This window comes from Pyrgilauda ruficollis, unplaced genomic scaffold, assembly GCF_017590135.1.
Source record: "Pyrgilauda ruficollis isolate IOZ18807 unplaced genomic scaffold, ASM1759013v1 scaffold33, whole genome shotgun sequence".
NCBI classification, from domain to species: Eukaryota; Metazoa; Chordata; class Aves; order Passeriformes; family Passeridae; genus Pyrgilauda; species Pyrgilauda ruficollis.
In genome coordinates this window covers 2636402-2663771 of record NW_024524711.1, presented here as the reverse complement: position 1 = coordinate 2663771, position 27370 = coordinate 2636402, and the positions used below count along the sequence as shown (strand labels likewise).

At 39.6% G+C, this 27370-nt stretch overlaps 1 protein-coding gene across 2 annotated transcripts in view; it reads left to right on the top strand.

The window, feature by feature from the left end:
* SLC2A13 (solute carrier family 2 member 13) overlaps positions 1–27370 on the top strand; it is a 142480-nt gene that overhangs the window by 8905 nt on the left and 106205 nt on the right. For both annotated transcript variants that reach the window (XM_041474649.1, XM_041474648.1), the window contains exons 2-3: positions 18709–18868; positions 22660–22868. In XM_041474649.1, the coding sequence (XP_041330583.1) occupies positions 18709–18868; positions 22660–22868 (369 nt within the window). The remainder of the gene's footprint in view (positions 1–18708; positions 18869–22659; positions 22869–27370) is intronic.

Sequence of the window (27370 nt, the reverse complement as noted above, 5' to 3'; positions counted from 1 at the left end):
TTAAAGTCATCAGGAGATGCAAGAAATGGTGGAGAATCAGCTATGTAAACAAAAATGTGTAGATAAAATTAAAATCACCTTGACATCACCCATATTTTCATAGTCTAGACAAAATTAAATAGTTCTAGAAACTTGGTACTATAAGTGGGAGCCCTATGGCAAGAGTTTTCAAGCTGTTCCCAGAAGTGGGAGTTTCTGCAGGCTAACCTGAAGAAACAAGAAGCAACAGCCCTTTTGTTTCCCTTTTCATTTATTTAGGAGCCTCATGTACATGGTTTTCTGTACTGTTGCTCCCCTTGAAAGGGAAGCAAAACCAGTGACTGTGGCTTTAATGTGCCTATGCATATAATCACTTTGGAAAAAGATAGTTTTCCAGCAGCTGGAAGTATTAGATATGTGTTTGTGTTCAGCCACAGCTCTTCTACTTTGCTGCCTTTCTCTGGAAATACAAGGGCATGCATTCTAAGTTGGAAAGAGCAGAAGAGCCTGCCTGGGGTTACTCAGGTTGTATTGCCCATGCTGTGGGCAATATGGCCTTGTAAATAGGGAATGTGTTCTGGTGAGTGCTGCTCTGAGAAACATCTACTGAATTGATTGCTGGCATGTGCCAGTGGAAGAAGCTTTTTAATTTCTGTTTGCTCATAAGAAATTCTTTCCTGTTCCTTCTCCTAAATACTTTTTCTGTGCAAGAAAGACCAATCTTCCTTTCTTAGTAACATTGGATAGTTCTCTAGATATGTTTTTGTAGTTTTAGCACTCCTGCTCTTGGTTCACCAGATAAGAACTTTGGACTTAGGCCTACGTGAAGGTACCAATAATTTGAACTTTAAATCCATCTTGAACTCACTACACTTCTAATAAATGGGTGGATGTCAAAGTTTCGCATTAGGTTGTTTGTTCTTTTCTGGCTGTCTTCTTTCCTTCAAGTTGAGAGTCATAAAAGCATGAAGGTGACCTTAGTGTCATTAAATAACTTCATGTTGTTAGGACTGATACATTGCTGTTGGAGCAGTGCCATTGTTCATAAGTCATCAATTACATTTTTTCTAATAGAAAAGTGAAATATTGATAGTATTTGAATACTATAGCAATTGCCTTGATTCATGTCCTTCCCTGAGCTGTCTTCTGCAGTTCATCAGATCTTGTTTTGCATTTCTCTCACTTCCAAGGGCAAGAGATGAGCAGATCTAGAAGTACTCCTCCTTTTTCCCTAGTGCAGTACCAGAGCAGGCCTGCTGTGCCCAGAGGATCAGGCAGGGAGGAGGAGCACTGGTGCCATGCTGTTCTCTTGACTTGTGGTGCAGTTTAGCTTCCAAAACAAGACCAGACCAGCTGGTGGAGATGGGCAGCTCCTGTTTGCAGCCCTCTGATTTCCTCCCTTAAATTACCATTCATTCTTGTTCAAAGCTTGTAGTGGTACTACAATACTTGGAATCTGTGATTCTTTGGAGTTTTTAACTACTATTATGAAAATTCAAACACTATGACCCTTTAGGTTTTGCAGCTCTAGCCTTGGAGGAACTTTCAGTACTTAACCTGGAAAAAATAGAGTTGTTGATTTACTCTGTCATAAGCTCACAAAAATTAGTAGGCAGTCAGGATTCAATAATTTCTTTAAGGAAGCGTTAGATGATCCTGATGCTGAATACAACTAACTTCTGAGCATGTTGCAATTTTTTTCTCAGGCTTTTGTAGCATAGGTTTCACATTCCAGCTGTAAAAATTGTCCAAATTCCAATTGTAAAAATTATCAGGAGTTATGAAAGGGGGAAAAAAAAGCTACTATCTTAAAAGTGCCTAAAGAAATTCAGAAGCAAAACCTCTTTATTGAAGCTAATAAATATTCTTAATAAAGTACTCATGAGATTTTTATTGGAAGAGTGGTAGATAACTAAATAAATTATGATGAAAGCCATGACAAGAAGGCTGGAGCAACTTCAGCAATCTAGAAATCTAATGAGCACAGAGCCTACATGAGGTGTTAGAGCCAGGGAATATTTTTACTGCCTCTTTGAACATCTTACTGGAGTGCAGGTAGGAACAGGGAGAGCTGGGAGCCTAAATTCTTGTAGAGCTGGTGGAGGATGGTATACCAGAATCCCAAAGTCGGAGGACTCGAATCAGATTTAGTACTCCCTTTTTCAGTAGGTGATAGTAGGAAAGAAATACCCATTCTTATGGCATTTTTTGTATGTTTAAGGTTCAGGTCAGTATGTTTTATTTGCTGTTCCTTGTTGTATGAAGACCTACTCTGCCTGTTATTTTGAACTTTTCTGCTTGTAGCTGCCTACCTGGGAAGTTTTGTTTACGAGGTTAAGGAGGTAAAAATCATAGGGACCCACCACTAAGTACTTGCTCTCTGATTTGTTTAGTTAATTTATTTGCGGTGTTGGTTGAAGCTCTGATGGAGAGTGTGGAGAGTCTTAACATCTGAGGAAGGCAGTGTGGTAGTGGATGAGCTGCCGCAGGCTGAGCATGGAGGAGGTAGTGGATAAGTGCAAAGCTGTGTGTACTTTAAGCATGCACTTCAGCAGATGTTTGCATACAAGTGACCTTTTTTGTTTGTTCACAGGCCCTTGATTATTGGACTGTTGAGGTCAGTAGTAGCTATGTCAGCACAGGAATGGGGAATCTGCCTGAGGGGAAAAGGTAAGACTGGTTTTATTCACTATGGAGTTCAGCTAAGTCTTTTGCCTGGTAGACTCCCTGCTCCTGCATTAATCATAGGTGCTGCTGACCTCACCAGTCCAATTCACATTGGAACAGCTTGGTACAAATGAAATCCAAAGCCACCTGGGCAATTTCAGGATCCTGAAGATAGAGGTGGAAAAGGCTAAAATGTTGCACATAGGCATTCATGATGTTTTACCCCAAAAATTCAATCACTGTGAGAATATTTTGAGCTTGTACTTGTGTCTGGTTTTGTCCTGTGTGTTGTTCTTGGTTAGGAGGAGAAATAAAGCACAGATCCTTCCTCTTGTAATGATTGACTGGTGTGTTCTTGGAAAAAATCACTGGTGCATTTAGCAGAAACATGGGCACACACTGAGTAGAGCATTACCCAAATAATGTTGACTTTCCTTTAAGTGAGTGGGAATGTACTTTACTAAGTTACTTGAAAATTTGGATGAGAAATCCAAATCCTATTTATCATAAAATTTAACATTGTGTAGGACACAATATTTTTTTGCACCTGTGTGGTCTGTATGATTTCCTCTGTTCATCTTGCCATCCTGCAGGTTTAGGGCTTCACTCTGCTCCTGACCCCAGTCTGCAGGTTTTATGGCTGGGGTACACAAAATATTATCATGTTCAACAGCCTGTGTGCTTCTGAAAAAGCTGGAGTTTCATGGCATATTTTTTAGGTCATGCTTTGTTGTTTCACCTTCTGTTATGTCTCTGATGGCGACTTTAGAATAAGAAGAGATGCTGTTTGTGTTTTGGCTTTGATTCTGCCTACTCTGTCCCCACCTACTCCTTCCCTTCATTCAAAAGCTCTCTGTTGAATCAGTCTGCAGGCCTCTCCTTGATTCAAAGTTAATTGCTTTCCTGACACCTATGTAATATCTGGGCTGTTAATCATTATCCTCTTAGATGTGGAGTGTTTCCTTGCACAGGAGGAAGCAGTACTCCAGGCTTGTTACGCAGAGTGCAGAGAAGGCTTTTCCTCAGAGCTCAAGACCAGCAGTCCTGTCTCCTCTGTAATACCAGCTGGATCTTTAGCAGGATCTGAGCCACCCGTTTAGAACAGTTGTGCTTAATCTATTCAGAAGTTAATTCTCAGTTATTCACCTTGTAATGGTGAAACTTCTAAGGGACTGTGTGCCTGTTTTCTGGTGTTCCTTGTCTAGAATATTAACACGTTTCTGGCTGACTTAATAGAGCCTCTGCTTATATGCTCTCTTTGATCCCTGAGTATGGATTTGTGTGTGGCTGTTTCAGATAGGTTGTTGGGACATCAGTCTCCTTGGCAGCATGCTGGTTGGATGAGCCTGAGCCTGGGCTGCCTGTTAGCCTGTTATCTCAGGCTTTGGTATTCATTCTGCTTTTTTTTCCGGGAAACTCTTCATGGGATACACGGAATGGAACTGTGCTTGTGTGTTAAGTGTGATGGGGACTTCTTGTGAACTACTTTGCTACAGTCAAATTAGTCAGTTTTTCAGTTTTGCTAGCTGCAATGGCTTCTTATCCCCAAGTTTCTCCAGGGAATTTCATTTGGGCTGGGATGTAGGGAAATCAGTCCTTGCACTGGTGCATAGAAGGTGGAACTGGAAGTGTGAGTGCTAAAGCAGCACTGTTTGAACCTCAGTAATTCATCTGCCATACTTGTCTTTCCTGGCCCACGTTGGTGAGAAATGATGTCTGATCCTGGCCTTCTAGACGGCCACCTTGGGAAGTAGGAAGGAATGCAGACATCTGGAGAGTTCCCCATGTGTGTGTATGCACAGAAGGAGTGATTAAATAAAATTATATTGCTGAGTATTTTAATTAGGAGTTGATGGTATTTTTGTGGTGAGAAAAAAGCAGATTGAAGATGGTTATGCAAGAGAATACTGTAAAGTGTACAGATTTTCAGGATTAGTGTGTTTGAGACAGATTCTGCAGCTGTGCTCTGGAGGACGGGAGAAGATATGAAGAATGGCTTTGGGGTATGAGGCCATTCTTTCTGCTTTTAGTGGCTGATACTGCTGACAAATAGAAACACAAACAAAAGAACACTCAGAATAACTGTGGAAAGGAGACAGACTAAAGCAAACGCTTCTCAACCTATTATTGCTTTAGGGATACGTGAAAGGTAGATCTCAAGATGACAAGCAGTAGACATTTAAAGTGCTGAAAGCACACACTGCATTGGAAGCATAGTCCATGAGGAGCTTTTCTAGCTGTTATATTATTGCAGTAGGTTACAAGTGTTAGGGAGGAGGATTCTTTTATTAAGAAGGTTTTATTTGGTGACAGGAAGAGTAGCATTCTGCTAGAGCAGTTTATTCCCAACCTCATTGACAAAAACCTGTCACCAACATGTGTGCTTTGCAATGGATAGTAAAATTTTATGGGGAAAATACTGTGGTTTTATTATTTTCTTACTGTATGCAAGTATAAATAATAGTAACTTGGCAGGTAGGAGTGGGTAGTGACTAATTCAGAGATCTGGTCACCTATGAGCTGTTTTGTACTTCATTGTAGGTTCCTAGTGCTTTTTTAGAAGCTGTCACAACTGGTTCCATTCCTACTCACAGTTACTTTATTAGTGCTCAGTTTAATGATTCTTCCCTAATGGGTAATTAATTCTGCTTTGTGATGTTGCTCTCTTGCAGTATTGTCAGCAGTCCCTACCTTTTGTTTTGGGAAATAAGAAAGAGGAGGTAGGCCAAAAGTGTTTTAAAATGTAAATAAAGTGAATTTTACTTTTGAGTGGAAATTCAATTATATGTAGCTAGGTTTTACCATAATTGATGTTTCAATTAAATCTTGCTATATGAAGATTTTATTAAATACTTTAATTAAAAAATCAGGTGAAATGTGATATAGGGAAAATCAAGATGGGAGATAATAATTACTCGATAGAGTTTCTTTGGAAAGAGTCCTGTGAGGATTCAGACATCCTTCCCTGCTCTGGTCTAAGACTTTTCAGTTATCCTCAAGTATGGAAATTTCTTCATAAATTTTTCTCAGTGAAAGTGGAGTAATGCTGTAATCACAGGGCTTGCAAAGTTTATTTTTCAGAGAGATCCTGGATTTAGTTATTTTTCTCAGTGATAGCTTGTGCATGAAATCTTTTCCCTTAAAGCTTGAACCTTACATGAGAATGTCCTGTCACTTCGAAGGAGAATGTGGCTTCATTTTTAACTGTAAACTTTCCAGTTTTAAGGATGGAATCCACTTCAAAGTGGGAGCAGGTATGAAGGAGTAAAAATTTCCTACTCTCCAGTAGCTGTGCCTCAAGTACAAAAAAGCTGGGTCACTTGGAGGCTGGCAGACAGCAAACTGAAGCAGTGGAGTATTTCATTGCCCAGCTTGTTATCTGACAGCTTTCACTGATTTATTGCAAGTTGTGTAGTGCAAGTCCCAGGAAAAGCAGATTCTATCTTAGAGATACTTGCTGTCTCTGTGTTAATTGGGACTGGGACTGTCAGATATACTTTTTAATTGCAGCACCTAATTTTTCTTAAAATTTCTCATTTTCACTATTCTCTCACTGTATAGGGGTAACACAGCAGACTGACAGATAGGAGAATCAGTGCAGTGCCCTGAGTTGCAGAATGGCACTTCAGATACCCATCTTTATTTCCTCTTAATCTTGAGGTTATCTGAAGTTGTCAAAGTCTTGTATCACTTAATGAGATTTACCAAGAACAATGCAGTGTTTGCCCAGCTTTCTCTGTAGCTCTGACCTGGAGCTCTGCCTGAATCCTCCCCTGCTAATGTGCCTGGAGGATGAAAATAGGGCAGGAAAGAGCTGCTCTGCAGGGGGACCTCAGGAGTTGTATGCAAAGGCTAACAAAGTGCAAAGTAAATGTTGAAGTAAAGCAACTGCTACCAGAATTACATCTGCTGTTTGGAAAATGACTGTCCATCACAATGCATCTAGAGAACTGCAAGTTGTCAAAAACTGAAAGTCATGAGAGCAACATTTCCCAGAAAGCTCTTTGGCAGTCCATTTACCTGACAAAATTTAGCAGTAATTTCTTTCCACCTGCAGCATCCATCCACTCCTGGTTGGCTGAGGCTTCCTCAGCTTTTTGTCCCTTAGATGTTGGTAATGGAGTAGTTGATCTGTTCCTTTTTTCCTTTTAGCACTTGACACTACTGTCTTGCTTTTTTCCCCCTCAAGTGCAGCAGCCTCATTATTCACTTGTAGCTTCTTTTTTTTTTGTCAGTATAAGCCACTGGTGGAAGTAAATACACATCAAAAATGTTTAAAGTAACCGTGTATCCCTTGACAACTTGAATATTACACCATGAGTGCTGCAGTTGTGATAATCTAGGAGAGCAGTCACAAGTCATTTCCATGTGCAAACCTGTGTGACATGAAGAAATTGGCTTATCCCTCTGCTAAGAGCACCCTAATGCAAGATCCTTGAGCTTATAGTTAGAACCCTCTCTGAGACTACCACTTGTCTTGAGAGATCTTTACTTGTGATTCCTCCACAGGATGCTCTTCTATTACAGATATCACACTTAAATATCTAGTGCCAGCTAGATGTTTAAGCGATCTTTACTTGTGATTCCTCCACAGGATGCTCTTCTATTACAGTTGCATTGCAGTGGCACTGAGCAGCTGTTACTGAATTGGTAGCAGGGAAACTCCAGATCATGAAGAGAAGGACACTCCATATCACACTTAAATATCTAGTGCCAGCTAGATGTTTAAGCTGAGCTGCTTCTCTTAAAGGAAAGAAGTGTGCAGCACTGGTTGACTTTCCCATGTGCACTGGGAAAGGCCTTACTCTCCCTGGCATGCAAAATGTGGGTGCTACAGGAGGTGCCTTGAGGAAGAAGTACTGTACTGATTTCTACCATCTCCCACCCTCCAGTACTGCATATTTTCCCATATGTCAAATAGAAAGGAGTTTTGTTATCTCTACATGGATCACTTGTGTTTGTAAACACAAGCTTGGTTGTATATGAATCTGCTAGTGTAGAAAGAAACTGAGCAATTGCTGTGATTCCTATATTTTCATTATAACTGTAGTTATACTTACATTACTGTCATGAGTGCTACTTGCATTATAAAGACGTAATTGAAACTTAGATTTTAAAATCAAGCCTTAGGCTGTAAAAAGCTTACAAGGCTTTTGTTTATTTGTTAGAGTAATAGTTGCAAAGCCATATAACTGGTACCTGTCTTCCTACCAGTCATGTTGTTTTCTGCACAAGTGGATAAATGTAGCAATTTCTATAAAAATATAGTTCTCTCTGTTGATGTTTGCAATGTATTTACCCATGGCAAGCACAAAATTACTGGGAATATACATTAGACAGACAGTATTTTTGAATGGCTTTTCTGAATAGGGGATGAAATCATTCAGTGTTACTTTTTCTCTAAAATGTTCATTTGTATCTCTAAAACACTAAGTTTGCAATGAGATTAGTCTTTCTAATTTTTATTTTTCTGTTAATTAATTGCAAGCTGTAGGTAAGAAAATGTGTTCTTCTGCTCATCTCCATCTGAAGCTTCATGTTTGGAGACAGTTGCTAGATTTTAAACCCAGTGAAAGGTAAAGCAGTTTACAGAGAAGTTAACCAGTTTCACTTGTAGAAAGAGGCGCTGTTAAAAACAATTTAGGTCTTAGTTGGAGAATATAACTATAGCTTTCAGGTATAACCTGAAGACATGCTTTTGGCTGAGTTCAGCTTCCAAAGCTTGTTCATGTTTATATAGATGTCACTTCCCTTAGAATTCTTGTAAGCTGGGTAAAGCATCACTGTAGTAAAATTAGAGAAAAAATGGTATATAAGCAAAAGGGTAAAGTTAGAAAGAAACATTTGTTTTCTGTATAGCTTTCAAACCATTACCCTTGTCCTCTGAAAATAAAATTTCTCTGCACAGAAAATATATGCTAATCCTTGAAGCAATCAACCATTTTCTGGGGTTTTTGGTGTGGGATTGGTTTTTTTCAACCATGTAAATACTGTGTTTATAAAGCTGACTTTCTGGCGTATATGAATGGCTGTGCAGATGAACCCTGTTGGTTTTTTTCAACCATGTAAATACTGTGTTTATAAAGCTGACTTTCTGAATATGAATGGCTATGCAGATGAACCCTAATGAATCTTTCTGGGTCACTATAAAACCACACTTCCCTACTGGAAATTGCAGTTTGTGTGGCTAAGTCAGCAGAAAGAGACAGATTGGCACCCCCAGCCTCTCAGTTAGTGCTTATGGTGATCTGTGCCTCAGGACAATTCTGTGCCAGCCACCAGACCAAAAGCCTCCAGTGGCAGTGGGGATACCGAGATGGGGATACTCATCCAGACCCCCTGCCTTCCTGGGTGGGGAAGCAATTCCTTATCTGTGGCTGGGGCTGCCTCAGGACCTGAGCACCTTGAACTGCTGGTTCTTCCTAGGTGTGAGCAGCACATACAGTGCAGTCTGCTGGTGCTAGAGAATGTCTACAGAAAAGCACTGCTTATCTCAATTAGTATTTATTTAACCTGAAACCACTCTTGAAGCAGATCAAGTAGTGCTTGACTTACGTGTTTATACAAGCTGTCATAAAGAAAACTACTATGTTGTATACATAATTTTCAAGTGAAAATAAAAAAAAAAGCTCTTATTTTCTCAAATGAGAACTTTGTGCCATGTGGTAAAAATAAGTGCTGAGTGGTATAAACATCTAGGCTCCTTTACTCTTTCACAATGAAAGGTCTGCATCTTACAATGCAGTTACAGATTTTTGCAAATAATTCTTGATCAAAATTAATTCAGAAACAGAATGAATTAGAACTTTTTCCTAGTTGCTTTTGGTAGATTTTACTCACTTCTAGAGTTGATAGTTATTCTAGTATTGCTATAATGATTCAAAAATGCATTTCTTAATGATTTCTTGTATCTTTCTGAAATGTGATCTCACAGATATGAGCTACAGGCACAGATTCCCAGTATGGCATTCTCAGTGGGATATTCAGGAACTCAGGCAGCTGGGTGGTGTGTGGCTGGGATTTTCCCAGCCTGGATTAATAGGAGCAGATGGTAGCCATAAAGAATGACTGAACACAGGTAACTAATACCAGGTTGCTGAGGAGTGTAAATTGACATCTGTAGTGCTAGGTGTGGTCATAGGCTTGGACAGTTGCAAAGAACTTTGCTTCACATTTTCTGGATAATTATCTTGATTATTTTGCCTCTGGTTAATTAAATCCCACTCTCTGATTTTGTCACTCAAGATAAATTTCCTCTTAACATGTTTTTTTTTTTTTTTTAATTATTATAACCTTGAATAATCTCAACATAATTTTGAATAGAAAAAGTTATTTGTTTAGGAATAGTTTCTTCCCAAAATGAGCTGTTCCACATATAGAGCTAATATTGAGTTGAATAGGACCCCACAGATGAAGTGGCTCTAACACTTAGAATCATAGAATATCCGCAGTATTTTTTAAATTACTGCCTGTTTGTTATTAAAGATTACTACATTCTTTTTGTAACTTCTCAACTGTTTTCTTTTAATAAACTGAGTAAACTAAGCTTTATTTTAATAAACTTTCACACTGTAGCCTGTAGGTGGTTCTTGTCTGTCTTTCCTCAAGTGTTATGACTCGCTTGTTTCCATTTCACAACCAGAAAATTATTAAAATATTAAAAATATTCCTTGACTTAAAGAAATTCAGTGTAGGAAAATCAGTACTGTGATAAATAGTCCTTTCTTGATTATGCTTTCTTAAATATTCATGTCTCTTTACTATATGTGATTACCTAGGCTGTTCTGAGATGCTGTCCTGGAGATGCCAGAAAAAGGCCTTAACACTTTAATTATGGAGGAATTGCATTCTGTGTTGGCATGTTAATTTTGTTATGCGCTGGATTTACTTCTGTATCTTTTGAACAAGGGAGAGCTTGAAACTTGAAATTACTCTTGTGGAAAGCTGATGCTATCTTCTTGGGGCATTGCATTTACTCTGTGACAGTTGTGGTTGTTTCTTCTGGACACAGTTTGAGGTTTCCTTAAGTGAAGAAGGATTTTGTGGTTTTGATCCATGCTGATAGCACACAAAAGTAAAAAAGCCTTCTTGTGGTCATCAGAAAGAAGGGCTCATTAAGATTTGATTGCTCTATAAATCTGAGACAATATCAACTAGTGAGGAGCTTTATTTGCATTTCTTCAGATTGCTCTAGTCCTTGACTCCTTCACAGATGGATGCCACATAGCAACATAGGGTTTTGAATGCCACATAGCAACATAGGATTTGGTTATAATTAAATTACAATGTTGCTCACACAGATTTGGGCTGGTGGCTAGGTAGGGATGTAAAGGTCTGGAATTTCTTAGTGTATTAGGTGTTCAACAGTACAGGGTTTTTAGTTATGATGAACCAGCTCTCTACAATTCAGTAAACTAGTGTTAAAATACCAGACTTAAATGAAGGCTGCTGATGTTGAACATCCATTCTAGAAGAGATGCCCCTGGGTCTGTCCATTACTGTGATCTGTGTTCTCATGTGGTTTTGGGGCTGCTGGTTTGTCCCACTGCCCTTGTGCATTTCAGTGCTCTCCTGTACTGAGTACAGTTGTGCCACAGCTAAAAAATTGACTTCTACTAATCTGACATAGGGGAGATACTAAATGGGGAAGTGTGCTTCCAGTCATCCTTGAAATAACTTTCAGTAACCAGTTATAAACTGCTGATAATGCCTTTACTAGGTATGTGCAGTAGGTGGGAAGCCAAGATATTGGAGAGGACTTGAGCTTTCACTGTTATTCACACTCAAGCACAAGCTGTGCAATGAATATTTTAACTTTATCTGCTAGGGAGATGGTTAGTGTACTAGAACAGCATTCAAATGCATTGCTTTCTCAAGTATTTCCTATTAGCATGTTTAATAAGGCACTCTGTTATCCCCTTAGGTTGATTGTCATTACTGAAAGCTGAAGTGTTAACTGTAACAGCACAAAAGGACTCTATGAGACTATAAAAAGGCTTCATTTCTGATTAGGTTGAGCAATATAATTGTAATATGTTGTGGAGCTGTCTGTAGAATAGGAGGTAGCTGATTGTTGGCAACCCCTGTATGTATATTTGTGAAAGCTAATGGTCTTTTAAAGTAAGTACCCTTTGCAGTTAAAATGTATCCCCTTTATCAGCAATGGGTTTATTTTGTCCACAAACTATTTAAATAGATTCTTCTTTGATGGTGAAGATTATACAGTTATTGTAGAGCTTTTGAATTCTTTCAGGAAGTTAACCAGCATGTTGCCCCTGTCCTGAGTTTTGCTACTCAGATGTGAGCAATGTTCTAAAATGATCAATTGTCAAGAACGCTGGCTTTGTCAGAGTAAAGCAAAAACCTTAAAGTATAATTTTGTGGGAATACAACTGAAAGAAAATACTTGATGAAAGTCTTTTTGTCTATATAATGTGACATACTTCTGGGTTCAATCATATTTCCAAGGCACTAAATTCAGATTGCATGTCCAGTATCCAAGATGTAAGGTGTTTACTGGATTTCCTGCAAAGTTGCTGTGAGAAAACACTACCTCAGCTGTGGGCTTGCGAGTTTCCCCTTGTCACCTTAGGAATTTGCTGTTATTTATACTCTTGTTGCACCCCCACAAAAAGTTCACCTTGACTTTGTATTCAAATTTTCCTGTAGCATAGCAACCTCTGCTAATATTTAATTCCTAATTCTCTTTGCCATAAACTTGCTTCTTCATCAGGTTGCCCCCATAAATCCCCTGTCTGTGGAATCACTTGCTGCTTGGAATCCTTACCACTAACACAAACCATTATGGGATGTTTTAAGTGAATTTTAAAGTTGGCAGCATTAAAGTTTAAGATTTTAATGAAAATTTGCTCTTGCAAGATATGTGAAGTATCTTACCTTGGTTAAGTACCTCAGTGCAGCTTTATATGTTAGTGAAGGATGTTCTGAGAGGAAACTTTTTAGTTTATGCCTGTTCATTTGGAGCTCCTAAAAACACAAATTTTTATAATAAGTTGTGTATGTTCTTTGTTTTTAATAGAGATTAATTGCTGAGTGCAGTACTCTGAAATAGGATCAGAGATTTCTTTGCACTTTTTTTGTGATTACTTCACATTTTAATTATAGTTTCCACCTGGACAGTCTGGAGTCCCATGGTGGTTCAGGTTACTCCACTGTGATAACTAGTCCTGCCTGGGGGCTGGTACAGTCATCTGATGTCTTTGTGAACTGTTTAAAGGAGATAAGTGGTACAAACTCCTTAAGAGGCAGGTGGATATCCTTCTAGCTGGTTGTATTCCCTGGTTTGCTTGGTTTTCATGCAAAGGGTCAGTAGAAGCTGGTCAGGAGGGACAGAACCATGATACAAAGAGACATCAGTTCCTAGATGTGTCTCCTTAGCACTTCTAGTTAACCATCAGTCCTCTTTATTACTAAGCATGAAAGACTAATTGAGTTGCAGTAAGAACAAAAGTTTGTCAGGAACCCTTCCCTGTGTTTTTGCTGCTCCTGACACTGGTTATTGGCTGATGCCAGTGAAAAGACTGACACATTTCTACTACCTTAGAGCTCTTTTATTGTGCTAGCAGTAAAAGTGCATCTCATTCAATATTCTGTCTCCGGGTTTGTTGCTCATCTGTTGTTCTTATGGCGCACCTTCCCTCCTGTCGGCAGGAGACATGACAGGAGCTGTGGTGGAAGTCCTGGTCTGGACAGGGTCCATTTATGTCTGTCTGATCTTGCACAAAGAAGTCTTTAAAATTATTCAATTTCTTTAGCATTAATGCTCAAATGCATTTTACAAACAATGACTTGGATTCCTTTTTTGGTCCTTGTGTCTTCTACTGTAATCTCATTTCTTAAAATATAATTCTAATTATCATAGTAACTCTCCTTCATTGACCTTCCTATGTCTATTGTCAGTAGGTTTGTTGACTTAATTTCTGAACTTTTTAATGAATTCTTTATGATGCTTACATGTTCATACTGGAAATGCCTTTCTGGATGATAAGGTGACTCTAAGATGTCTTTTCACATTTCTGGTCTATTAATTGTCTTAAAATTGAGCTGTGTACAGACTTGTCTCTGCTTTCTACTGGTAAGTCTGGAGGTTATAGTAGGAGCCCTAGTAATTAGTCTCCTAAGTGATTTTAAGAGTGGAAAAACATTTAATATGATGATTTCAGCCCATTGTGTCATCTGATGTTTCCCGTATAATAATTAGATGCAACTTCTGGTCAAAGTTTAAGGAACCTTCCATTATGTTTTTTCTAAGCTTTATCCTTTAATGAGGTCAGAAAGTTCATGCCTCGGTTACTCAAGTGGATAAAGACTGGACTTCCCTGCTCTCTTTTTTCATATTTCATAGCTGTGGTGCACAATGTAGAGCTTCAGCCTTCTCTGACAGATTTCCAGTTAATTATTTTCATTTTCTATTTCTCATGTCTTGTCACTTATCAGCTCTGCTAGTTAGGTAGTAATATACTTGCCTGCAGCAAGAATCTTTTATTTGGTGTGAGTAATTTAACAGTGAGAGCATATTAGAAAATGTCATCTAAGTGTAAATGAAAGAATTCTCATATGAAGGATGAGGGAAAGATTCCATTGCAGCTATATTTGTTTTGCTAGAAAAGCTGTTCTTTGTTTTCAAATTTCTTTAATATCTGGCTATTAAAATAATTACATAACAAGTACTGGTTATGTATTTTAGAGATTTTTATAGTTGACTAATATTTAATGCACTGCTTCTGACTATGCCTTTTCAGATGAACTTACTCTGCTGTGTTCTGGTGTGTCTTAAATGGAAATCAGAGGAGGAAAGTCTGGAGAACATAGATGCATTCTAAGGCAACTAAAAGGAAATGAGTAATGAGAATAACACTCGAGAATCTAAAATATTATTTCTTTAAAGTATGTGATTTTTTTTTTCTCTTATTTTGATCAGTTTCAGAATAGCTATTTTTTCACTCCTGGTGTTTTTTTCAAGAAGAACTTTGCTTTTGTGTATGAGTGCTTGCTGCATGACAGTCAGATAAACTGGGAAGGCTTTCCTAATTGCCTCCTCCTGTTCCCTGAAACCTCCTGCTGTACTCTTTCAGACCCAGAGTAGCAAAGCGTATGTTTTGATATTGAAATGATAATTGAAAGTATGTAACAAATGCGTCTTCTGAATTGAAGTTTTTGCTTGAATCTTTTGAACCTGTAGGTTTTGGGACACATGGTAGAGGAAGTAAGGTCTAAATAGAAATCAAGAAAGGCTGTTTTAGACAGCAACATTGTGAACACATTTTTCAGGGCAAGAAAGCTGGCATGGAAGCTGCAGAATTAGAGTAATTTTGGTTAGAGATCAATGTGTTGAGATGGTCAAGGCCTAACTGAGCATGGTTCTGGGCAGCCTGCTCTAGCTGCCCCTGCTTGAACAGCAGTTAGACTAGATGATCTTCAAATGTTTCTGGCAATCTAAGCAATTCTGTGTGATTTTGAGCTAATACCCTAAATCCTTAGGTTTCCCTGAGAAATCTTGTGCTATATATTGCAGGTTTGATAATAAATAATTTCAGCTATTGTATTAATGCCAGCTGAATAGCTGATATCACTGGCTAGCTTGTGACAGGACTGTTGGGGTGTGCAAGCTTCCTTTTCTCTGTTTATTCCTGTAGTCATCAGCTTGTGAGAAGAATGCAGCAGGAACAATAAATCTGTTGTCATGATGCCTCTTGTTCAAGACTTTTTACAAATACATGTTAACTTTCATACCACCCCTATGTTAGGCACCAGGTTTTAGTTTCACCTATAAGAGGCAAGTGTTGTAGCTGTGGCTGCCAGTGGTTCTAGCAGCATCTCAGGGCTGGTGGTGTGCTCTGAACATGAGTGAGAGCTGCTGGTCTGGACAATGGTGTGGCTCTGCTTTGTGGATGCCGGAGAAGCATTTTTGGCTTGCATGCTTTGAACAAGATTCCTCTACAGGTCCTGGTAGAATCAGTCTTCATCAAGAGTTGAAAGGGGGTAAAAGATAGCTTTTTCACAAAGCATGTATTGGTTTTGGTTGTGCACATCTTTCTAACTGCTTTCTAGTAAAATCCACATGTAGGTGTTGCCATATTTACTTCTCAAATTAGCTTCTCTACATGATTATGTGTGTCAAAGATACATCTTAACATACAGTCCCAAGCATCCCATGGGAAGATGGCCACACCACAGTGGGGGAACAAGCCTGGGCACTGGAGGAGACGTGCCCAAGGCAGAGGGGTGGCGGGGAGCAGGAAGGCCCAGCCTCACTAGGCCAGGGCTGCCTCAGGGCAGGGCTCTGCCCCTCTGCTCCAGGGGCAGCTGCTGCCTCGCATGGGTGCTCGGTGGCTTTTGTTTGCAGCAAGTGGACACACGCCTGTGCTTTCCCAAAAAGGATTTGCTGTTGTATGTGTGCAGTCTCCATCACTTTAATCATCATTATTTCAAATACTGACATGAAATATGAAAGAGAAACACCCCTAATGGTGGGCTGGGCTTGAAAATTCATTTCTCTGTCAAATACACAGAGGACTATTTGAATGCTTCTTTCCATGGTGCATTCTGGTTGGCTTTGAAAATTGGTTGAATAAATTTTTAATGCTCTTTTTTTTTTCCCCCCTGACATTTTTATTTGGGTTTTTTATTCTGTGCCAGTTGCTCAGTTGATAAAGAAGGAAGCATTGGCATGTCCTGGGAGGCCCTGCTGGGAACTGGGTTACCATGCTGAGAGGCTGCTGTGAGTGTTTACCTATCACAACAAAGGATCTTCTCATGCCATTTTATTATTGAACAATCTGTATTCCTCGCTCGAGGTTTTGGAGGCTCCCAGCAGTTATCTCAGGCTAACCTTGTTGCTAAAGATGATTTTGTGCTCTTAGTTTGGTGGGTCAGCCAGGCTACCTGAAGCCTCTGCCATCCCATGGTGAATCCCTTCTACTGTGACACAAGGCAGGAACCATAGCTGTGCTTCAAGAGCCATGTGCTTGCTTTTAGGTGACCCCATTTCCTGCTGGGGCTGTGGCACTGGTCTGGGCTGGTGTGGGGCTGTCTGTATGGAGCTGGTGGAGCTGCCACAGGCTGGAAGATGTATTGTGTTTGATGGTGCTTGGCTGTGCTCACTGTGTTCAAGTGGTATCTCAGCTGACTTCAGTAAAAATATGGTTTTGAGTGGCTGCTGCCAATGTACTTCTAGTTTTAACTACAAAAGAAATCACTGTTGCTTGTCGGTGGTGGTTCTTGTAAGGAAATAGGGATTTCGACCACCAAAGTGTGTGCTGCACCCAGGTGTGCTCTTTGTGCACTGCTGAACTCTGTTTTTACAATTTGTGTGTGTCCCTTGTGGAAGGAACTGTCTTTTGCACAAATGACTCATTGCCTAGTTAGTAGGAAATAAGACAGAATAAAAAGCAGCTGTGGTTTAATGTTAGTCCTTGTTTCCTTATGGTGATGGAGTTTTTTGCATTGACTCATAGAATGGCTTGGATTGGAAGGAGCCTTAACGACCATCTAAGTTCCAGTCTCTCTGCATGGGCAGGGAGGCCACTCTCTAGATCAGCGTGCTCAGGGCCCAGCCAACCTGTACTTGAAATAGCACATGGAATATTTTGAAACAAAGTCAAGAAACAATTTGTTCTATAGCAGTAATGAAATTACACAATAATAATAATAACAATAATGCTTGGCTTTGTTTTTGTTTCTGGCTGTGGAAACCATGCTGATGTTCGTTTTGAACAGAGTTTTGTGAACACCTGATGTCTTCAGTTAGTCATTTTGACTTATGTGTGCTTACTTGGATCATAGCATCTCTTTCTTTCGAAACTATAGTTTTATCTATCCTTTTATTTAATTTCAGCGTACATGCAATGTGAATTGAAGAAATTTATTCTTTGTATCATTACATTAAACCTTGAAATTCCAATACAGTTGCTAGCAACCATTTGCTTTTTGTATGCTTCTAGAGTTCATTAGTTGCATTTTCATTGTTTTCATCCTTTGAAAGTCAGAAATCAAATTTGTCCAGTTTACTCTGTTTAAGTGTGTGCAAGTTTCGCCTTGAATAGAGTTAATGTTGTAAACACAAAGTCCTAATTTTAACTCCAAAATCTAGCCTGTACTGGCTGTTATGAGGAATAGTAACTCTACTCCAGCTGAAACCAGCACATTATCCACCCCTTATTGCATCTAGATGCAGTGCATTCTTATTACCCGTGAACTCCCTTCCCATTCTTTGATATAATACACAGATATCATTCCCACCATTCTATGGACCACCCCTTGGAATGTCTGTAAAGTGCCCATAAATGTCCATTGAGTTCCTTTAGTCCATGACTTTGGGCTCCATCTGTTGGGGTGGTCAGTCAGGGCAGGAGAGTGGTGTTCTCTGTGGTTACTGGGCACCAAAGCCAGCTCAGTTCGGGTCTCTGCTTGTCGTGCCCAGCCTTGGTCAGCAACTCAGCCCTGTGGAGCTGCTTGCTCACTCCCTGCTGGTAGGGTGAGGGAGAGAACTGGAAGAGTAAAAGTGAGAAAACTCATGGGTTGGAGTAAAGACAGTTTAGTGGCTATAGCAGAAGCCACACACATGAGCAAAGCAAAGCAAGGAACTCATTCACCACGTCCCACAGGCAAGCAGGTGTTGAGCCATTTGCAGGAGAGCAGGGCTCCATCATGTGTTACAGCTTTTGGGAAAGACAGATTCCACAACTCTGAATGTCCCCCCTTTCCTCCTTTTCCCCTATGTTGAGCATGATTCCATGTAGTCTGGAATATCCCTGGGATCAGTTGGGGTCAGCTGTCCTCTCACAACCACTTGTGTGCTCCCAGCCTCGCTGGTGGGGTGGGGTGAGAGGCAGAACAGGCCTTGACTCTGTGTAAGGAATAAAGAAAACATCCCTGAATAGTTAACACTGCTTCCAGTACAAATGTGAAACATAGCTCTATACTAGCTACTATGAACAAAATGAACTCTGTCTCAGCCAAGCCCAAAATAGTATTTTATGATGAAAAAGCAATGTAGTATCTCTTTCAATTTTATAACCATAACTGAATTTATTTTTGTAGGTGTAGCATCTATGACTGTGCCAGTGTACATCGCAGAAGTGGCTCCACCACACTTACGAGGCAGATTAGTCACCATTAACACTCTCTTCATCACTGGAGGGCAGTTTTTCGCAAGCGTTGTCGATGGAATCTTCAGCTACCTCGCCAAGGATGGATGGAGGTTTGTGAGCATTCCTTGCTAAAAGCAAGCTGCTGTAGTCCTGATTTGGTTGACAGCTATTATAATTCTTGTTGGTAAAACAGAATTTACATAGAAAGTGGTAAAACTGTGTACTAAAATGGAACTTCGATATCTTGCCAAAATAGATCCCTACTGCTTTTCCTTAAGTTTAATATTCACAGTATGCACAGGTTTTTTGACTTGGCTAAACTTTAAAGTGGGAGAGTAATAAATATACATCACAAGCATGAATGATTGTCATGATGTTTATGAAGGTAGCTTGCCTTTTGCATTTACAATAATTACATGCTGATTTTTCAAAAGGCAAATTTCCAATAAGTAATATGCTGTATGTGCAAGATAGAGGTGAAGTTTGAGTATTCTTAATCTGAGCAGTGGTAATCTATCAGAATTGAAGGATATTGTAGCATAAATTTATAGTTAAACATTTATGTTATAAAATAATAAAAATCTATTTTCTGGGCTGCACAAACCCAGTTCTCTCATCCTCTTCTATGTCACATGCTCCAGTTGTGCAACTCGTCTTAGTGATCCATGGTTATTCCTGGTTTGTGGCTTTCTCTTGTATTTGTAGTCCTAGTGCAGGAGGTGTGTGGAGTGGTGAAGAGCCATAGTTTCTGCAGCCTGTTGGCACGTGCTGGGTGACTTTTGCAGTAATGCTGTGTTTATGCATGTGCCAAGTACTGCTCTGCTGGATTGAGTGGAGTGAAGAAATAGGCTACCACTTCAGTGATGAGGTATCCAAGTATTCCAGCTGCAATGCTGCAGCTGTTAATTGAGGATGGAGTGCTGTCCTCAGCTAGTTTATTGCAACCTAAGGCTGAGCAGGGAAGAGTACAGATGGTCTGTCACCTGAAAGGAGTGGCCAGCAAACGCGTGGAGAGGAATCACAAATGTCTACCCCTGAGTTATTACACAGAAGAAAAAACATTAAAACAATTACTGTATCTCTTACTGACTGAATGGCTGAGCACTGGAGTGCTGCAACAAACAATAACGAACTTTAATTTTTCCTGGCTCTGCTTATTCTTGGAAATGCTGGATATTAAATTAAAATAAACCAAAGAAAAAAAAATATTTAACATGACCCTTAGGTTAGCTTTATAAACCCTCCTAATGCCATCCTAATAGTATTGCAGCAGTATGTCAGAGAAGGAGAAATGTTACAGCAGACTTATTAAATTTCATGCTGGATTTTTTCAGGTCTGCTAGACATCTGGCTTCAAACACAAAGTCTTGTAATCTGTATAGGAAAGAACTATATTAGATTTCTGAAAGCTGGCTCACTGTGTGAAATGTCTAAAATTGCCTGCTTTTACTCTAAATTGATTATATCAAAATGGCTTGCTCTGAAAATTACACCAACTCTAGAACTTGCAATGGATGTTCCCTCTCAACTAAATGTTTTCCTTCTGGCCTGCTCCTTTTACTGAACTTTGACCAGAATTTTGCAGATTGGAAGCTAACTTCAGTGAGGGAGCACTGTCTGTACGTTTCTTTCTTGTCTTGCCTGTGATAAACAATCCAATAGTCCAACTGGTATGAATCAAGCTTTCAGGAGCCTTGATTGATTTTGCCTCCTAAGATGATTGCAGGCACCCAGCTGCTTAGTTCTGGAGGCTCTGCTGCATTTAAGTGACTGAAGGGCTTTGGAGGAGCAGAAATTTAAGCAATAGGAGTCTGAAGGACTAAATCTGCATACTTAGATGCATGAAAACATACTTCAGCACGCACTTTGATGGGATACAGCAGTTGTTTTTAATCTCTGTGAGTTTGTTTTACTCTTCATTTGAAATAGAAAAGGCTTTCTAAATATCACTCCAATAAAGATATTGAATCTATAATTTAGTGAGCTTCAATGGTCAATGTATTTTGTACACAGCTACCAAAATGTTTGTGAAGAAGGAAAAGTGTAGGAATAAATGAGGCCATTAATGAAGGAGAGCATTAGTGAATGAGGAATGAGAACATTAGTGGATTAGTGACACTATTAGATATGTTGACTGAAGACTACTCAGCTAATAAGCCTTCCACTGACTCTATGGTTTGAATTTATTTTCTTTCTTATGCTTTTCTTTTTTAACTGATAGTGAGCTATATAATTGTTAAAGTGTTACCAAAAAAGAGAGCTGCTAACCGAGCTCTTTCTAGACCAAGTTGTGCTTGTATGACCTTTGGAAATTTTGACTGGTTTTAAGGAGAACTTGAGGGCTCAGCTGGGGGTGGGAAGACTGGTCTGTATGCACATTGTCCTGGGATGGCCATCCTCTTTTCATTGCCTTTTGGGTGTTCTTTTTACCATTCTCCAGTTTTCTGCCTGTTGTACCGCCCCTGTTTTTCGTAATTAAATCGACAAATGCCTCTAAGTATTTTTCCATTTTTACTCAAAATGCATTTGGACTTTGCAAATGCATTTGGTTCATTGCCCCTAACATAAGGTTTTCAGTAATAGTTATTCTCTCCTTCCTACTCAATTAGCAATGTGATGCATGCTTTATAAAAAGATCCAGGTAAGAGGCTGCCGAGTCACCAGTGAAAGCACACATCCTGGGTTATGGAGAGAGGAGCTAGAGGAGAGATTAGCAAATCTCCTTAGTCTCCTGACTGATGTCAAGGTGTGAATTTGTTTATGAGTACAGGCTACCTCAGTATTCAGAGGGACTGGTTTCTGGAGGTGTTTTAATGATTATATCCACTGATGTGAAACCTGTGATAACTGCAATAATGTACAGGTGACACCAGCACTGTTTAAAGTCTTTAATGAAAGTGAAAAGAATCTGGGTGAAGTGTAAACGGGAAAAGGTCAGATTTTAAAAGCAGAACAAAATGATACATTGTTCTGCAATTCTTTTTATTATTTTATTGTTTTACTAAAGAAATATAAAAATGTGGTGGGTATAGACCAGAGCCACCCATGAAAATTGGTGGTGTGCTTGTCTTCCACAGCCTTTTCCCCCACTTTTGATGGAGCAAATAACCCTGCTTGGGTGTTGCCACAGTTGTCAGTGCTGATTCTTGGAACCATAACTGTGCTTTTACCAGTGGTAGTTCTCTGCTGAGTAGAGAAATAGCCTTAATGTTGTACATAGCAACCCTTGGGCATCTAAAATGCAGTTTTAATTTAAAACCTCACACTGCATCTGACTGAAGATTTAAAAGCAGACTTTCTGAAAGATCTCATGTAAGTTGTTGTGCTGGTGAAATGAACTTTTCTCAGTGTTTCTGCTTACAGTCAGAACTTGTCAAAATTAACACTGGCAAATGTGTCTGTGTGTATGTACTATTGACCAAATTATGCATTGTTCTCCTGCTGGTTTTTTTCTTGTTGTTGTTTGTTTGTTTTTAATATGTTGGTGAAATGATTAGCAGGATTTCAATCTCATCTTTGTCATCAACAGTACTTGGCCCACGCATGTGCTTTCTCTTTTTGTTGATTATTGTCACTGAAGGGTTTATCAGTTTCCAAACTAGTGTAATATTTCAGGTGTTTTGTTTAGTCTAACTTAGTGTCCTGAGGACCAGTGGCTAGAATCAGTGATGGCAGAATAGTCACCATGTCCCTGAGATTTCCTGGAAATGAAGGAAAGATCATGTTTTCTAAAATACCTGCAGAGTATGATTCTTCCCCCATTAACTTACAGTGAGAAGGAATATGAGGAGTGGGAGATTTGATCTGTAAATACAGTTTGAGTAGCTGTAACTAAATCTTCTCATAGTGTGTTTTTGTAGGCAAATAGTAGATTTTTATCTATTTTCTGATTTATTTCCAGGTACATGCTGGGCCTGTCGGCTGTACCAGCAGTTATACAGTTTCTTGGGTTTCTGTTTCTTCCCGAAAGTCCCCGCTGGCTCATTCAGAAAGGCCAGACCCAGAGGGCACGGAGAATTCTGTCTCAAATGCGTGGCAACCAGGCAATTGATGAAGAGTATGACAGCATCAAAAACAACATTGAAGAAGAGGAAAAAGAGGTTGGAGCAGGTATGCTGAATACTTGTTGGCCACTCTGTCTATAGATGAGGAGATATAAATCAGAAGAAATGTTGAAGCTGTAGCTTTTGGGAGCTTGATGCTTTTATTTATCTGTATCTGTTTTGCTCTTCGAAGTATTTAATGTACTGGTAGCTTCAAAAATGGAGATATTTCTATGATCCTGCCCTTTCAAATTAGGTTCTGATTTCTTAAGTGAGGGAAAAGTAAAGTTGTGTAGGATTCTAAGTTTACACCACCTACACTTATGTGAGAATTGATTTCAGAAAATGGATCAGTTTAAGAATGTACATCTTCAAGAGTGGAAATAAATAAAATAAAGTTTGGTTTCTTTCATCAGTGGAAAAGGCCAAACAGACACGAGAGAGGTCAGAAGGCATCGTACATGGCTCAGTTATCCAGCAAACTGCATCTTTGAAAAGATGTACAAAACAAGGCCTGTAATACAGAGATTCTTTTTTTGTAAAGGCAACTTCTGAAAGTCCTTTTGATCTGTCCTCAAGAGAATAAGGCACCTAAATCCAGTCCTTTTTTCTAATCTTTTGAATCTTTGTGTCATATTTGCTCAAAACTTTGTGTTCATGTGTGTACTTGTAAAACAAGATTACCATTTGATTGACTTTCTGTACTTTGCATATTTTTTCTTTCCTTTCTGCTGGAAGTGTTGACCTGAGAATGTCAAGTAAGACTCTTAAGTAAGAGTTATCCTTGATAGGAAAATACTGTAACTTCTCATGCTGGTGGAAAGAAAAATGGATGTTACTTTATATCTGTGTAAACTGAGATTCAGCATCTGATAATACCTATTCTCGCTGCCTTATTGAGTTTGTCTTTGAATCTTACAGTAAATAATTATGAGTCTAGAAAAAGTTATTTGACATATAGTTGAAGGATTTTTAAAATATTCATCACTAGTGTGAAGCAGGGCTGGGTTTTTTTTCCTCACATTATGTTTTTGAGGCTTTGAATACCTCTTTTTCCCAGTTCTTTGGGGCTGGGAAATGAAGTCCATTAAAGCTAATTTGCTAAAAAGATGAAGTGGGTATTCATAGAACAGCTTGGGCTTAAGAGTCCTGTGCTTAGGTTCTTCATTCTAATTAGGGATTGGGCTATTCACTTCTGTGGAAAACCACTTAATGTCTAGTACTAAAGTTTAACACTTTGTAGAAATAAAAGGAGCAGGCATTTAGTCTACTCAGCCCCTTGTTTTCCATCACTGGTCTATAGGGTATGACCTTGCTTGTCACTCTTAAATCTTTTGTCACAATGCTTTTTGACAATTGTGAATCAAATGTGGTGTTGTAGGTGCAGTAGGATTGAGTCCATTGTTAAATAAATCCTTTATATATTTGTACTTGGACACTAATTGTGTCATCAATCAATGAGACTGTTGTCAGGGATATGCAGGTCTCTTGGTTTCCCCCCCACACCCCCAAAAACTTAATGTGTTCCTGGAGTTCAGTTAAACCATCACATTTCCTAGGAGAAAGCTTGGTTACAGACAATCAGTGTTTTGCTCTCAGGTAATCTGTAGCTTCAGAGTTGTTACCCAAGGGCATTATAAAAATGATGGTAGTTACAAGTATATGCTGTCCCATTTGTTATAAATGCTTAGCAGACAGGCATTGGACAGCTATGGTCACTTTTGATTTTGATTATAATTGTACTTCATCTCAAGATTTAACTCAAGATCTTCATTGTTATAAAGAGGTACTTTGTATGTCAGCATCAAGATATATATTGCTTTTGTTACCTTTCTGTGACTTATAGGTGGTATTTACAGGTGGTGTTCAATTTGTGTTAAATTGCTTTCACTTCTGTGAGTTGTCTGGATCCCCAGTTTCGAATTTTGCTTGTGTAGTGCAAAAGCACCTTTCTGTTCATGGTTTCACTGGCAGGTTTTCAGGTGTTGACAACTTAAACATGTGCATCTGCAAAGACTTTGCATTTTATTTTGCTATGGGTATATTAGTTTGGGTGGGGGGTTTTTTGTGTTTTTTTTTGGGGAGGGGAGGTTTATCTATATTAATGTGAAACTTTTTTTATTAATTTCTCCTATTTGTGGCAGGCAGTGCTAGTTAATAGCCATGACAGATGACTGTAATTCCTATCAGACATTTTGAACCTCATTCCAGTTTTGCAAAAAACTTTAATAAACTTGAACTGACAGTGTGTGTACATGACATTCAAGGAAAGACGACTTTGCATACTGAAATCATCTGGCTTACTTTTAGGTAGAAGTGCCTTTTCCTTTGCTGTCTTTTTCTTTCTTTAGAAAGGACAGATGTTCTTTTTCGGTGACTGATACACAAGCGTCTTTGCCAGTTCCTTGGGGCATCACTTTCTAAGTGAAACTAAGGCTGCGTTTGACTCCTTCTCTGCAAGGGAGTAACACAATGTAGCCATAACACATTCTCCAGTCCCACACTAAAGAACTGTAATGACTTTTGTAACTGTTTCATCAACTGCTGTCATGACGGAGGAGTGAATCATACCGAAACTTCATCTTGCTTAAGCTACTTTAAAGTTTGGTTTAAATGTGTGTGATAAAACTAGAGAACTTAATTGCATTTTTCACGTGGTCATCAAGCATCTTCTGTCTTCAAAATGACAAAAATGCCTTCAGCAACAAACTTCTGCTTCAGAAGTCCTTTATACAGTTATGGGATACCTGTTCAGTGAATGATTCACATTTCTGTATCCTTTCCAATACATTCAATCAAATCAGTGCTGCTGATACTGATAAGCAGCTTACATTTTAGCATTTTGAGATTGGCATCAGGAAAATAATGTATCTTTTTGACAAATACTTTCCTCATGACTGGTTATGCAAATGACATTTTTTCTGGCAGCCGTGGATACTGCTTTTGTGTGCTCTGTTACGTACTTGCAGTGTGACTTCTGGTGCTGTACCCTTGCATTTTGAGAAGTGGAGGGGAGGGCATTGCACTCTGCAGTAACATTGCAAGACAGGTCAAACCTTGGTCATCATCTAGTCATAATCTGTTAACATCAGCTCTCAGATGCTGTACTGCAAAATCAGGCTGTTGATAGGAAAATTTGAATGAGGAAGATTTTAGAAAAAGAGTGTTTCCCCAAGAGTTGAGGTGCAGAATGACCTTCCCCCTCAAATATGCTGTGGATCTCACAGATTCCCCAGTGCTTGGCTTAGGTTCTGAAGCCTCATGGAGAGAAAAGGGAGAGAATGGTCAGAAGGGGTTTGCAGTTCAGAGAAAGATCAAAAACATTGCTGGGAGAGCATTCTGGCACAACTCTTCCTAGCAAAACAAGTCTGACTCACACTGCTGCTGAATTGTAGTTTTTAGTACAGTTAAGGCAGAGGTTCTGTGCACCTTAGTTAAAAATAGGCAATCAAATCATAGCAATGCAGGTAAGCACTGGCACAGGGGCTTAATTGCAGAATCTAAGATTGTGGAATGGTGAGGGCTGGAAAGGACCTTAAAGTTTATCTAATTTCAATCCCCCTGCCAAGGGCAGGAGACTGTCTACTTGCAGCTTCATCCAGCCTGGTCTTGAACACATTCAGGGATGGGAAATCCAAAACCTCTCTGGGCAGCCTAATCCAGTGCCTGAACACCCCCACAGTAAAGAATTTTCTCTTAATATCTAATCTAACTGTATACTCCTTCATCTTAAGGTTATTCCCCCCATCCTGTCCCTACATGCCCTTTTAGAAAGTCCTTCTCCAGCCTTCTTGTAAGCCCCCTCTACATACTGGAAGGCTGCTCTGTGCAGTCAACTGATTCTCTGGATTCATTCCAGATCCACATCTGGCTTGTGCTGGGAGCCCCAGAGCTGGCTGCAGTACTCCAGGCAGGGTCTCATGAGAGCAGAGTAGAGGGGAAGTGTCCCCTCCCTTGATCGGCTGGTCACATCTCTTTGATGCTGCCCAAGTTGTGGTTGGCTTTCTGGGCTGCTGGCACACACTGTTGATTCATATCCATCTTTTTGTCCACCAGCATCCACAAGTCCTTCTCTCAGGGCTGCTTTCAATCCATTCTCCACCCTGTCTTGTGCTTGAGATTGCTGTGACCCTGCTGCAGCACCTTGCACTTGGCCTCGTTGAACTTCATGGGGTTCTCACACACCCACCTGTAAAGCCTGTCAGGATTCCTCTGGATGATATCCCTTTTCTCCAGAGTGTCAGCTGCACCACACAGCCTTGGTGTTGTTAGCAAACTTGCTGAGGGTGCACTTGATCTCACTGTCCATGTCGCTGTCAGAGCTGTCACCATACTGACCCCTGAGGATTGTCACTCATCACTTCTTTCCACATGGACATTGAGCTGTTGACTGCAAGTCTTTGAGTGTGACCATCCAGCCAATCTTTATCCACTGAGTGGTCCATCCATCATATCCATGTCTCTTCAAGTTTGAGCAAGGGTGTGATGCAGGACCACATCAAATGCTTTGCACAAGGTGGATGATAGTTTTTGCCCTTCCCTTATCCACCACTGCTGAAAGCCCATCCT